This window comes from Lissotriton vulgaris, chromosome 9, assembly GCF_964263255.1.
Source record: "Lissotriton vulgaris chromosome 9, aLisVul1.2, whole genome shotgun sequence".
Taxonomy (NCBI): Eukaryota; Metazoa; Chordata; class Amphibia; order Caudata; family Salamandridae; genus Lissotriton; species Lissotriton vulgaris.
The window spans coordinates 77,815,520-77,830,593 of NC_141697.1; the positions used below are offsets into that span (position 1 = coordinate 77,815,520).

General features: G+C 49.1%; 1 protein-coding gene across 6 annotated transcripts in view; it reads left to right on the top strand.

Moving 5' to 3' along the window:
• The window catches only part of RBM25 (RNA binding motif protein 25), a 370,502-nt gene that overhangs the window by 167,598 nt on the left and 187,830 nt on the right, over positions 1–15,074 (top strand). For all 6 annotated transcript variants that reach the window (XM_086937079.1, XM_086937080.1, XM_086937082.1 and 3 more), the window contains 2 exons: positions 5,835–5,924; positions 6,007–6,080. In XM_086937079.1, the coding sequence (XP_086793205.1) occupies positions 5,835–5,924; positions 6,007–6,080 (164 nt within the window). The remainder of the gene's footprint in view (positions 1–5,834; positions 5,925–6,006; positions 6,081–15,074) is intronic.

Below are 15,074 nucleotides of genomic sequence, written 5' to 3' on the forward strand. Positions count from 1 at the left end.
GGATCCCACGTATATTAAGGGACATTTGCCATTGGACTCCCTGGTGGTGTCCAACGCTCGAAAGAGGGCGAATTCGCAGACTACTGGTGATGCTCCTCCCCCAGACAAAGAGTCAAAGATCTTTGAGGCATCGGGCAAACGCATTGCTGCACAGGCAGCAAACATTTGGAGGATCTCTAACACCCAAGCCCTGCTTGCACGTTATGATAGGGCCCATTACGACACATTAGAGGCCATCCTACAACACTTGCCTGACCAATACAAGGAGGCGGGGGAGATGCTCATTCAGGAGGGTAAACTCATTACTAATGCATCCATCAAATGTGCCCTAGATGTAGCGGACACTGCCTCCAGGGCTATCAATACAAGCGTGTTACTCAGACGCCATGCCTGGCTTCGAATTTCTGGGTTCAAGCCCGACATACAAACCACATTACTGGGTCAGACGGTGAATCCTGACCATCTGTTCGGCCCTGAAGTGGATGCCTCCCTAGAAAAAATGAAAAAAGATACCGAAACTGCCAAGTCTATGGGGGCTTTACAAAGTCAGCAGTTTCGGGGTGGTTCTTTTCGCCGCTCCAATTCAAGAGGCACCTCAAGAGGCCAGGCACCCCAAACCACGCAATACTACAAGGGTAACACCCAGTCCTCGTATAACAACAACAAGGGCAGGGGTGGCTACAGAGGCAATAATATCAAGGGCAGAGGACGTGGAAACAATGCCTCCAGGTCCACCGCCTCCAACAAGCAGTGACGTCTTGTCACTTCCCCCCGATCACACAACACCTGTCGGGGGGAGACTACAGCAGTTCCTGCCGGCGTGGAGGTCCATCACCACGGACAGGTGGGTGAGGTCTCTTATCCAGTACGGGTACTGTCTAGAACTTACGTCCATTCCACCGGACATACCGCCAAGAGGCCGTGCTATGTCCGACGAGCACTTGACCTTGTTGCAGCAAGAAGTACTAATCATGCTGCAAAAAGGGGCGATAGAGCTCGTTCCATTGCAAGAACAAGGAACAGGGGTTTACTCCCTGTATTTTCTCATTCCCAAAAAGGACGGATCACTCAGGCCGATCCTGGACCTCAGGCCCCTGAACTGGTACATCAACTCAGAGCACTTCCATATGCTCACGTTGCAGCAGGTGCTTCCCCTACTTCAACAGGGGGACTTCCTAGCAACGCTGGATCTGAAGGATGCCTATTTTCACATTCCCCTGCATCCTTCACACAGGAAGTATCTCAGATTCAAGATCTTAGACCAGCATTACCAGTTCAGGGTCCTGCCGTTCGGGGTCACCACGGCACCAAGAGTTTTCACCAAGTGCCTAGCGACTGTAGCAGCGCATCTCCGTCGCCAGCACGTCCATGTCTTTCCATACCTCGACGACTGGCTTATTCAGGCAAAGACGGAACAGCAGTGCGTAGACCACGTGTCACGCACCATTCACCTCCTGCACGATCTGGGATTCTCTCTGAACTACCCAAAGTCCCATCTCCAGCCCGCCCACGTGCGTCAGTATCTGGGCGCGACAATCAACACTCTGGCGGCCACTGCGCAGCCGAGTTCAGTGAGAATCGCCGGCATCCAGGCGCTGATCCAACGATTCAGACCCCAGACCTCGCTTCCAGCGAGGGTGTTCATGCAGTTGATAGGCATGATGGCCTCCTGCATCTCCATTGTCCCGCACGCGAGACTACATATGCGTCCGCTTCAGGAGTGCCTGGCACGTCAGTGGACTCAGGCTCATGGGCAACTGACAGACCTAGTGTTGGTGAGCGGTCGGGCGTACAACTCTCTGCATTGGTGGAAGCCACAAAACCTTTGCAAGGGCCGACCATTCCAAGAGCCTGTCCCACAGATCATCCTGACAACGGACGCCTCTCTCCAGGGATGGGGAGCTCATGTACTCCATTACACAGTGCAGGGACTATGGACACTTCAGCAAAGGAAGATGCACATCAATGTGTTGGAACTGATGGCAATCTTCATGGCCTTAAAGGCGTTCAAAGTACATCTGTGCAACAAGGTCGTGTTGATCCGGACGGACAACATGACGGCCATGTACTACATCCAGAAGCAGGGGGGAACACACTCTCCACAGCTGTCTCATCTGGCTCAGAGCATGTGGAAGTGGGCCATTCAGAGGAACATATTCCTCATGGCAGAACATCTCCCAGGCAAGGACAACCAGATGGCGGATCTGCTCAGCAGACACAGCCATCAGATGCACGAGTGGGAGTTACATCCATCAGTACTCCAACCGTACTTCCAAAGGTGGGGTCATCCAGAGATAGACCTGTTCGCCACAAAGGAGAACGCAAAATGCCAAAGCTTCGCCGCCAGGTTCCCACACCCCCAATCACAGGGCAATGCGATGTGGATGAACTGGTCAGGCAGATTTGCGTACGCTTTTCCCCCAGCACCTCTGATACCGCTGGTGGCACGCAAGCTCAGGCAGCACTCGATGACTCTCATCCTGGCTGCTCCTACGTGGGCTCGCCAACCATGGTACACCACGTTTCTGGAACTCTCCGTGGTACCGCATCAAAGGCTTCATCTCACTCCCAGCCTTCTGACGCAGAGCCATGGCGACATTCAGCACCCAGATCCGCAACAGCTCAACCTGGCGATCTGGCTCCTGAAGTCCTAGAGTTTGGCTACCTTAATCTTCCTCCCGATTGCATGGACATCATTCGGGAAGCGAGAAAGCCCACTACTAGAGCTTGTTATGCGGCTAAATGGAAGAGGTTTGTCGTCTACTGCGTGGAGCACAGCATTGACCCGCTAGACGCTTCCATTCAAAACATCATATGTTACCTCTTTCACCTGTATCGGTGTAATCTAGCTTACTCTTCCATCCGCATTCACCTGTCGGCTATGGCAGCATACCTCCAAAATAGGCAACACCTGTCACTCTTTAAGGTCCCTGCTATCAAGGCTTTTCTGGAAGGACTCAAGAGAGTCATTCCACCAAGGACTCCACCAGCACCGGAATGGAACCTCAATGTGGTTCTTACAAGGCTGATGGGTCCCCCCTTTGAGCCACTACACTCTTGCGAACTGCAGTTTCTGACCTGGAAGGTGGCTTTCTTAGTAGCAATCACATCGCTACGGAGGGTTAGCGAACTGCAGGCGCTCACCATCCAAGAACCTTTCTTCCAGGTCCATGCCAACAGGGTGGTGCTCCGCACTAACCCTAAATTCTTGCCCAAAGTGGTCTCACAGTTCCACATGAACCAAACTATTGAATTGCCGGTGTTCTTCCAAAACCCAGAGACGCTGGCGGAGCGGATGCTCCACACTCTTGATGTAAAGAGGGCCTTGATGTATTATGTGGACAGGACAAAAGATTTCCGCAAAACCAAACAACTTTTTGTTGCTTTTGCCACTCAACACAAGGGAAACGCAATCTCCAAAGCAGGAATAGCTAGATGGATAGTAAAGTGCATTCAGATCTGCTACGCTAAAGCAAAGCGAACTCTCACTATACCACCAAGGGCCCACTCCACTAGAAAGTTGGGGGCCTCTATGGCGTTCTTAGGTAACATTCCCTTAGAAGACATCTGTAGAGCAGCCACATGGTCTACCACTCATACTTTCACCAAGCACTACTGTGTAGACGTGCATTCAAAACAACAGGCAGCTGTTGGTCAGGCTGTTCTAAAAACACTTTTTCAGACTGCTGCAGCTGGCACGGGCGGCCGCCGCTAATGGAGGGACTGCTATGTATTCTATGCACAGATATGAATTCAGCAGCCCACATGCCTCGAACTGCAAATGCTACTTACCAGTATGCATCTGTTCTTGGCATGTAGGGCTGCTGACATTCATATCGCCCACCCTCCTCCCCGGCGCCTGTAGCAGCTGCAGTATGTATTCATATACAAACATATGCTCATAGCATGGTCATCACTCACTTCTTCACTCCATCTCTGCCTATGGCTAAAAACAATCTGGGGATGGAGGCGATGCCCTTGCGCACTGTAGTCCAGGGGAGGAGCCACCTATCTCGTGATACTTCGAAGACTCTTCCAGGACAACAATGTGCAATCATCCGGACCCAACACTAGGTGGCGGACTATGCACAGATATGAATGTCAGCAGCCCTACATGCCAAGAACAGATGCATACTGGTAAGTAGCATTTGCATTATTGTGTATACGATAGGGTTTTAAACAGACATGTGACTTTGCAGTGCATAAACATAAGCAACAGACTATTGCTGTAAAAGTAAATAAAAATTGTGAAGATACTAATGGTAGTGCCGAGTGTAGTCCTGACAGTGTTTTTAAATTACATATTACTCTTTGGGGCTTTTTGACTTAAATAGTAACATTAGCATATACATGTTCCATGCTTTATTCTCCACTAGGATGAAATGTTTAGCATAGCTTATATTTTGTATGTATATATATATATATATATATATATATATATATATATATATATATAATTTTTTTTTTATTAAAGGAATCCTTTGATATGCAGCACATGTAATTTTCATGTAGAACCTCCACACACATTCAGACCTGTAGCTAGGCTCGGAGCTGCATGCGTATGTAGTATTTTTAGGGAAAAATTTAATTTTGTACTCTTGTGACAGCATCTCTGCAGCAGTTTGGAAAAAACAATTACATTTCTTTTAAGTCTGCCCCTGCGGCTTTGGCTTCGCTCAGCCATCTAGCTATCTTGTGCTTTTAATTACAGTTCAATTATATTTCTGCAAAGAATGACTGTGGTCAACACATTCAACATTTAGATACAGTGTGTTCTTTAGTGGGGTGGAGCAAAATATCTTTATTGGTGGTTTAATTCTTATAAAACCCAAACTGCAAATCTTGATTGGAATATCCACTAGTTGTCTAGTCTTGTCGATAGTAAATAACAAGCATTTGCATGTAATAGGTCCAGCATTTGCAAGAGTTTGACCTATTGGCATTGTAAATGACAATGCCTTTTATCTATGTGTTTTGAAAACCTGCAAGCGGTGCTAAACACACACTTTGTACTTATAGTCCTTGCTTAGAAGAAGCAAGGCTGACAGTAAAAGAGGTGCAGTTACAGCCAGCAATGCTTCTTGTAAGCGACAACTATAAGAACAAAGTGCGTGTTTGCGCACCACTTGCAAGTCTTCAAAACATAAATAAAAGGCATTGTCGTTTACAATGCCAATAGCTCAACTCTCGCAAATGCGAGACCTATTGCATTGCAAATGCTTGTTGTTCTTGGCAGTGAGTCTACTCAGCTAATTTCTTTACTTAATATGTTGCATTATATTTTTGCAGTATCCTGCAAATAGCTTAGCTATTCACCTATAGATAGTTTTAGGAATCCGTATTAAAATGTATCTAGTCTTAGGTGTTTGCATCAAAACATGAACAGTGCACATTTCTGCTGTAGAGTTTACTTACATGCCCAAATATTACATATGCACTAGTCCTGAAAATCTAGACATTGATTACCAGACCGTAGGCATTTAAAAGTTCCATAATTGGTGGTGAATAGTTTTGCCAGTCTCATTTGACTTTTTATCCTCTGCATACAAATGTGTATCATATGTTTCACCAACAAATTGCCCTGGTTGTTCTAGATTCACTACTAGGTTGTAAGAAGAAAATGTTTGAGCTGTGGCACAGCAAAAAATGTGTACATTACCAGCATTTCTGCCCTTGCTGAGAAGTGGGTTACTTTTGTTGGTTAAGCGTGTTACTGCAACTCTGTGTCAAACTTAATTTGTGGGGTTGGGAATGGCACATCCGACAGGCCTGACCTGATATTAACTTCATCGATCTTCCTCTAATTTTAATGTATGTTAATGGATTTATTTCAGCGTCTTAAAAACTGGGAAATCAGAGAGCGGAAAAAAGGCAGAGAGTATGAAAAAGAAGCTGAACGGGAGGAGGAAAGACGAAGGGAAATGGTAAGAACTGTGATGTGTTTAGGCCATCTGCGTGTGTACAGAAAACATTGGATGTCTAACAGGATTTCTTTAATTTTTAAAGGCAAAAGAGGCAAAAAGGTTAAAAGAGTTTTTGGAAGATTATGACGACGACCGAGATGATCCCAAATATTACAGGTCTGTGGAATGTATTTAACTTTAGATTATGCAGGTGGTTTAAGCCTTTAAGATAATTGCCTTTATTCTGCAGACTATTTCTGTAGTAGGGGATCTCTGTGTATAGTCATTATCTAGTGAATAGTCCCATCCTTGTGCGTGGACCCCGGAGCAATCAAAAATAGTCTCTTAAGTTGTCAAAAAATGCAGACCTGCACAGACACTTAAGAGAGAATTTAAAGATGGATAATGCAGCCTATATCCACAGGCTACACTGTCCAGTACTTTCAGAACTCTCTCAGTATCCCAGAATGCACAGCAGGTCCCTTTTACTTTCAGTTCTTTTTTCCGGCTCCTGCAAGCAGAACCCTGGAGCATTGAGCTCTCCCTTTCTAGGGTTTCTTTACAGATTTTTTAACTTTTCAAGTGTTTGAGTACTTTCATTTGAAGTACTTTGGTGCTTTCTTCCTTGTGTGTGTATTTGAGCACTCTTTTATTTGTCACAATGCCTGCTTTGTTTGACAAATGCCCAGAGTGTTCGAGGAAGAAGGCCAAGTCAGACCCACTGAAGGCACAAGGTGGGTCTGGGCATACTCCATCTGCCCATGCTGAGGCCTCTGGGGGGGCCTCCCAGGGGCAGGAAGACCAGCAAACGTCCCTGTTTATTTATTTATTTTATTTATTTATTCAGAGTTTTATATAGCGCGAACAAGATCTTTGCAGATATCAGAGCGTTTCACAGAGACAGGGGGTGAGGGCAACAGGAGGGTGACTAAACATAATATTGGGTACAGTATAATATTCAATAGCATGATCGGATAGCAGTCATGTGCTGATAAAATAACAAACAGTCAAGTAAACGGTAATATAAGACGGTGCAGAGTCTTTGGTCCAACTACAATAGAGATCAGGAGAGCTAGGCTATAAGGATGGCTTATACCACTTTCTAAGAGTTACAGAGAGACAAGGGGTAGGGACATCAAGTTTCAGCAAACTAACGTGTACAATATAGTAATAGGTAGTGAGTGAGTAGTATAATAGGCTCGCAATCAAGTAAGAATATGATATCATTAGACATTAGACAGTGAGGTAGCAAGTGATACAAAAGCGGTGCAAAGTCTCTTATCCAACAACAATAAAGTTCAGGTGAACTTGGACATAAGGATGTGGAAAGCGCCGGGGCACTCTTTTAGAGTAGCCGTGCGCTATATAAACGCATTATAACATAACATAACAGGATGGCTTTCACCTCTTTCTTGAAGAAGGCAGTGTTCTCCGCCGGCATCGATAGCACCGACGATGGCGTCAAGAGGGATGACAGCAGTCTGTTCCCCGTCTCCCCAGGGCTCTGGGTCAAAGCGGCGTCGACGCTCGGCGTCGAGGGAACTGACTAGGCCGCCGTCGAAATCGCCGTTGACGGTATCATCATCGTCGTCGAGTCATCGATGCCGTCGAGGTGACATCACCGTTGGCGAAGAAGAGGTCTGCGTCGAGGACGAGGAGGACGTCGAAGTCTCGCAGGAGTTGACGCTCGTTGTCCAGGAGACGCTCGTTGTCCAGGAGACGCTCGTCATCGAGGGAGGCGTTCGCCGTCGAGGGAGGCGTTCGCCGTCGAGAAGGAGGCGTACGACGTCGAGAGAACGACGGTCGCTGAAGGAGTTCTGGCGCCAGGAGTCCCTCTGGGTCCGCAGGGGCGTGCCGGCGACGTCCGCCGATAGGCACTTCCTCTCCATCGCTTCCGCCTAGGAAGAAGAGGGAGTCACAGGGCTCTGTGTACTCCGAGGTATATACACCTCCTAAGCCGAGTTCGCCTTCCCCTCCCTTGCCCAAGGAACCTCCTCCGCGGACTCCCACTCCGCCTCCGTTTCCACCACCGCCTCCTCCTCATTCTCATCCCCTGCTTCCTCCATATGGACCGCCTGCGGTTCCGCCGAGGACGGCTTCACTACCACGGTACCCAACGCCGCCTAAGGGGACTCCTCAACCGAGGTGCCCGGTCAGGCCGCAGTCGCCTACTCCTTTGAGACCTGTGGAGTGTCCAAAGCCGAGGAGGTCGAGCTCTCGCTCCGGCCGGAGGGGGAGATCCCGGAGTAGTCACCGGTCGTCGACGAGATCAAGACGACTCCACAGGAGGCGCAGATCAAGATCCCACACAGACTCTTCTGGGACCAGGTCCTACTCGCCGACTTTGTCAGAATCCCCAGGGGCGAGGGTGTCGCCAGTAAACGACAGTCTAATTCCAAGATGTTCTGCTGAGGGGTGCGGCTAAGTTGGGCATCACGGTGACCGTGCCCACAACGTCCGTGATTTTTGCGACGCTACATAAAAAGCACCTGTCTCGACCGTTGCTGCCTCTAGTACCTGGATTGGTAGAGCCCACCATGGAGTTGTTTCTCACTCCGGCGGTGACTAAGCCGGTTCCTCAAGAAGTACCAGGCGCCGGATTCTGACCCGGCTTTTCTCAGGATGGATCCGACACCGGACTCTGTCATAGTGACGGCGGCTAGGAAGCAGCATGCCACCACCCTGTCGTCTACAGTACCTCCTGATAAGGAGAGCTGCTGGTTAGACTCGGCAGGCAGGAAGGTCTGTGGGACGGCTTCTACTGCAATGAAGGCTGCAAGGGCGATACGATCAAGCCCTATGGGAGTCCCTCCAGCAATTCGCTGAGCTCCTTCCTAGAGAGAAGAAAGAGGACTTTCATGAGATTCTGAATGAAGGGCTGTTGGTGTCAAACCAACTCATCAGCGCGGCTGCTGATGTCTCTTCTGGCTGCACATGGGTACTGCCTTTGTGTCAACCAACGGCGCCACGCTTGGCTTCGACTTACATCTCTCAAGCCAGAGGCTCAACAACGGGTGGCCAACCTGCCTTTCTCGGGGGAAACCCTGTTTGGCAAGCATGCGGACGACGATATGGCCCGCATGAAAGCGGAGGCCGAGACCCTGGCAGCTGTCGGGTTGGAGAAGCCCAAGGAGAAGAAGACCTACCGCCGGTTCCAGAGACGGTTCGGGGCTCAAGGCAGAGGGCGAGGTCAAGCTTCGGGACAGCAGCAGCAGTTCCGGAGGCCCTTCCTGAAGCGCCAGAATGGCGGAGGCGGCCAGCAGTCCGCAGCGGCGAACAAAGGCCCGGCTGGGTCCAGGCCTTGAGCAGTTACTTCCCCTGCATCAGTTACCCACTCCGGTGGGGGTAAGCGTTTAATTTTTCTCCACTCTGCCAGAAAAAAATTGCTCAGGACAAGTGGGTGCTGAATATTGTTTGCAATGAATACAGTCTTCGGTTCACCAGCCCGCCTCCAGCAATTCCACCGGTCAGCTCGCAGTTTCAGCTGCGCGAGCTCCAGGCGGAGGCCGATACCCTGTTAAGGAAAAGGGCGATAGACGTACCTCTGTCTCCAAGGGGAGGAGGTCTGTACTCGCGGTTCTTTCTGGTTCGCAAGAAGGACAAGAACGAGTTCAGGCCCATTCTGGATTTGCGACAGGCAAACAAGTGGATTCGCAGAGAGAAATTTTGCATGCTGTTGTTGCATCAGATTTATCCTCGGCTGCAACAGGGAGACTGGCTATGTGCTATAGACCTACAGGATGGGTAATTCCATGTGCCCATTGCACACAAACACAGGAAGTTCCTGCGATTCCAAGTCGGCGCCAATCATTATCAGTACACAGTACTGCCTTTCGGGTTGAAGTCTGCGCCCAGAACTTTCTCGAAGTGCATGGCAGTGGTAGCTGCACACCTGAGGAAGAACAGGGTGTTTGTCTACCCGTACCTGGACGATTGGTTGATCAAGGCCTCCTCCTTCGCGGAAGCTCAAGTGCACTTCCAGAAGGCGTGCGTTCTTTTGAACAAGCTGGGGTTACACATAAACATGTCCAAGTCTGTCCGGACTCCGGTCCAGTACATACAGTACTTGGGAGCCTCATCAATACGCTGTCAGCAAGCGTGTCTCCTTCGGAGGAGCGACGATTATCACTCCATCGGAAGGCTCAGGCTCTTATGACCGCTCCATCTACAACAGTGAGGACGGTGTCTTCTCTACTGGGGTCGATGGCCTCTTGTATCTTCCTCACGCCGCACGCACGGCTGCACATGAGGCCATTGCAGGAGTGCTTGGAGGATCAGTGGGTTCAGAGGAAAGGCTCTTGGGACGACAAGATACAACTGTCTCTGCATGCTCTTCAGTCTCTGAAGTGGTGGTGTTCAGCGGAGAATCTCCTCAGAGGTGTTCCCTTCCACAAGGACATTCCCACACAGACTATCGTGACGGATGCGTCTCTCCACGGCTGGGGGGCGCACTCCGGAGACTTAGATACAAGGAACGTGGTCCCCGACGGAGTCCACGTATCACATCAATTTCCTGGAACTCAGAGCTGTTCACTCGTCCTTCCAGACCAACTGTCTGCTTGTACAGACGGACAATACGACCACGATGTATTACCTAAACAAGCAGGGGGGCTAGAGATCACGCACTGTCGCAGGAGGCGCAGGCGATCTGGCACTGGCTTCTAGCCAGAGGACTGACGATAACGGCTACCCATCTACCAGGTGTGCAGAATGTTCAGGCGGACGCACTGAGCAGACTGATTCAGGAAAACCACGAATGGGTCATAAACGACGAAGTACTAGAAGTCTTCGCAAGGTGGGGGACTCCAGACGTAGCTCTGTTCGCCACCGCCGAAAACCGCAAATGCCGAGACTTCGCATCCAGGTACTACCAGCAGAGGACACTGGGGAATGCGCTATGGATCAACTGGTCGAACAGCTTTCTGTACGCTTTTCCACCCATTCCCCGATTCTGGCGGTGCTCATCAAGCTGTCCCAGTCCAGGGTGCGGATGATCCCGATTGCCCCGGAATGGCCCAGGCAGTGGTGGTTCACGGACCTGCTTCACTGGTCCCTCCTTCCTCGCATACGGCTGCCGTGCCGGCCGGACCTTCTCACGAAGTTCGGGGGGCAGATGGTGCACCCCAACCTCTCGTCTTTGAGTTTGGCGGCATGGCTCCTGAGAGAGTACAATATGGCCATTTGAATCTACCAGAAGATTGTATGGACGTACTGAAGGAGGCAAAGCGACCTTCCACTAGGACTTCCTATGCTTACAAGTGGAAGAGATTCTGCGTCTGGTGCAAGTCCAAGAACTATTATTCAACGACATGTAAGGAAGATGTCATCCTTCCGTATCTTCTACATTTGGCGCAGTCGGGCCTTAATTTCCATTCCATTAAGGTTCATCTCGCTGCGCTGACTGCCTACAGGAAATGCCCTTCACAGACTTCCTTCTTCCAGGTCCCTGTGATCAATGATTTTTTGGAAGGCTTGAAGAAAGTGTTCCCTCCTGTCCGGCTTCCTTCACCTTCATGGGAATTGAATGTGGTGCTGTCCAGATTGATGAAGGAGCCTTTTGAACCTATTCATAAGGCTTCGTTGCAGCACCTGTCCTGGAAGGCGGCCATTACATGTTCCTCGTGGCCATTACATCGGCCCGCAGGGTGAGTGAAATTCAGGTGTTGTGTTGCCAAGAACCTTATTCTGTATTTCATGCTGCTAAGGTTGTTATGCGTACTCACCCTAAATTTCTTCCAAAGGTCATCTCGGATTTCCATGTTAACCAGACCATAACGTTACCTACGTTTTTTCAGAATCCTTCGTCTCCAGCAGAAAGGTCTCTGCATTCCCTGGATGTTCGGAGGGTGTTGAAATTTAATCTGGATAAAACCAAAGATATCCGTAGGTCAGACCAATTGTTTATCAATTATGGATCAGTCAGGACCGGTCTTGCTACCTCATAACAGTCCATCTCGAGGTGGATTGTGTCCTGTATACAATTGTGTTACCAGAAGGCTAATAAGACCTTGGGGGGTAAACCTAAGGCTCATTCCACCAGGGGCAAAGCTGCCACGACTGCTTTGCTACGTAATGTTTCAATTGCAGAAATCTGCAAGGCGGCCACTTGGAAGTCGGTCCATGCCTTTGCTAAGCATTACTGTCTGGATACTGATTTCTAGTTGAAGTACTGGACAGTGCAGCCTGTGGATATAGGCTGCATTATCTGTCTTAAATTCTCTCTTAAGTGTCTGTGCAGGTCTGCATTTTTTGACGATTTAAGAGATTATTTTTGATTGCTCCGGGGTCCACGCACAAGGACGGGACTATTCACTAGATTAGGACTATAACAGAGATACCCCTACTACAGAACTGGAGTTACAGGACAGAAACTACTCCTAATATAGGTGCTGCTCATTCAAACTTGCGGAGTTTATCCATGTAAGTTGTATGTATATTGCTCTTGCATCAATCAGTTTAAATGCCAGTTTAGTTGTGATGACCAAGGAGAAATATTGCCTTAGAACGAGTTGGAATCTTTGAGCATAGTTGGTTTCACAAGCAATAGGTGTACATTTCACAGATAAAGGTGAATGCTGAAGCTCTAAAGGAAGGAGTTAAGGCTGTTCAATGCGATCGCCTTATAGGTTCTCCTCTATGAAATATCCACCAGCACCTAAGAGGTCATAAATCTCAAACTTATGGCTGACTTGTCAGTGAGCATTTTTGGAGCTAACTTCTGTTGAATTGAGATATACTTCCATGTGAATGACCAGTGGGGTTCGAGGCATGTGGGCTGCTGAATTCATATCTTGTGCATAGATCGCCGCCTAGTGTTGGGTTCGGATGATTGCACATTGTTGTCCTGGAAGAGTCTTCGAAGTATCACGAGATAGGCCTCCTGCATCTTCATAGTCCCGCACGCGAGACTACATATGCGTCCACTTCAGGAGTGCTTAGTACGTCAGTGGAATCAGGCTCACGGACAGTTGAAAGACCTAGTGTTGGTGACCGGTCGTGCATACAACTCTGCATTGGTGGAATCCACAAAACCTTTGCAGGGGCCGACCGTTCCAGGAGCCTGTGCCACAGATTATTCTGACAACGGACTCATATCTCCAGGGATGGGGAGCTCATGTACTACACTACACTACACAGTGCAGGGACTATGGACAGCGCAGCAAAAGAAGATGCACATCAACCTTCTAGAACTGATGGCTATCTTCATGGCGATGAAAGCATTCAAAGTACATCTGTGCAACAAGGTTGTGTTGATCCGGATGGACAACATGACGCCCATGTACTACATACAGAAGCAGGGTAGTACACTCTCTCCAAAGTTGTCTCATCTGGCTCAGAGCATGTGGAAGTGGGCCATTCAGAGGAACATCTTCCTCATGGCGAAACACCTCCCGGGCAAGGACAATCAGATGGCGGACCTGCTCAGCAGGTACAGCCACCAAATGCACGAGTGGGAGATACATCCATCAGTACTCCACCCGTACTTCCAGCAGTGGGGTCATCCAGAGATAGACCTGTTCGCCACAAAGGAAAACGCCAAATGCCAAAGCTTTGCCGCCAGGTTCCCACACCCACAGTCGCAAGGCAATGCGATATGGATGAACTGGTCAGGCAGATTTGCGTACGCTTTTCCCCCAGCACCTCTAATACCGCTGGTGGCACGCAAGCTGAAGCAACACTCGATGACACTCATCCTGATTGCTCCAACGTGGGCACGCCAACCATGGTACACCACGTTTCTCGAACTATCCTTGGTACCGCATCAAAGGCTGCACGTCGCACCCAGGCTTTTGACGCAGAACCATGGCGACATTCAGCATCCAGATCTGCTACAGCTCAACCTGGCGATCTGGCTCCTGAGGTCTTAGAATTTGGCTACCTCAACTTGCCTCCTGACTGTATGGATATCATAAGGGAGGCAAGAAAGCCCACCACCAGAGCATGTTGTGTGGCAAAATGGAAGCGGTTTGTCATTTATTGTGAAGACCACAACATCAACCCGCTAGATGCATCTACTCACGACATCATTTATTATCTGTTACATCTATACAAATGCAATCTGGCCTATGCTTCCATTCGTATACATTTGTCCTCAATAGCAGCTTATGTCCAAAACAGGCAGCATCTCTCGCTTTTCAGAGTGCCTGCCATTAAAGCCTTTCTGGAGGGACTCAAACGAGTTATTCCTCCCCGGAATCCACCAGCTCCAGAATGGAACCTAAATGTGGTCCTCACCAGACTGATGGGCCCACCTTTTGAGCCTCTACAATCATGCGAGATTCAGTTCTTGACGTGGAAAGTGGCTTTCCTGATAGCAATCACATTGCTACGACGCGTTAGTGAACTCCAGGCACTAACTATCCAGGAGCCATTCAATCCGATTCACTCCAACAGGGTGGTACTCCGCACTAACCCTAAGTTTCTTCCTAAAGTGGTTTCGCAGTTCCATATCAATCAAACAATAGAACTGCCAGTGTTTTTCCAAAATCCTGAGTCGGTGGCGGAGAGAAAGCTCCACCCACACGTCAAGAGAGCTCTAATGTACTACATAGATAGGACCAAAGATTTTCGGAAAACAAAACAACTGTTTGTTGCCTTTTCACCACAACACAAAGGCAACCCCATTTCCAAAGCAGGTATAGCCAGGTGGATCGTTAAGTGCATTCAGATTTGCTATCAAAAAGCCAAGCGCACATTAACGGTTCCCCCACGGGCCCACTCCACGAGAAAGTTGGGGGCCTCCATGGCTTTCCTTGGAAATATTCCTTTAGAAGACATATGTAGAGCAGCCACATGGTCTACCACACACACATTTACCAAGCACTACTGTGTAGATGTGCACTCCAAACAGCAGGCAGCTGTAGGGCAGGCTGTTCTCAAAACTCTTTTTCAGACTGCTGCAGCTGGCACAGGCGGCCGCCGCTAATGGAGGGACTGCTATGTATTCTATGCACAAGATAGGAATTCAGCAGCCCACATGCCTCGAACCGAATATGCTACTTACCAGTATGCATCTGTTCTTGGCATGTAGGGCTGCTGACATTCATATCACCCGCCCTCCTCCCCGGCGCCTGTAGCGGCTGCAGCACTCGGAATTACTCTTAGCATGGTCGTCACTTACTGTACTACACTCCATCTTTGCCACAATGGCGAAAAACAATCTGAGGATGG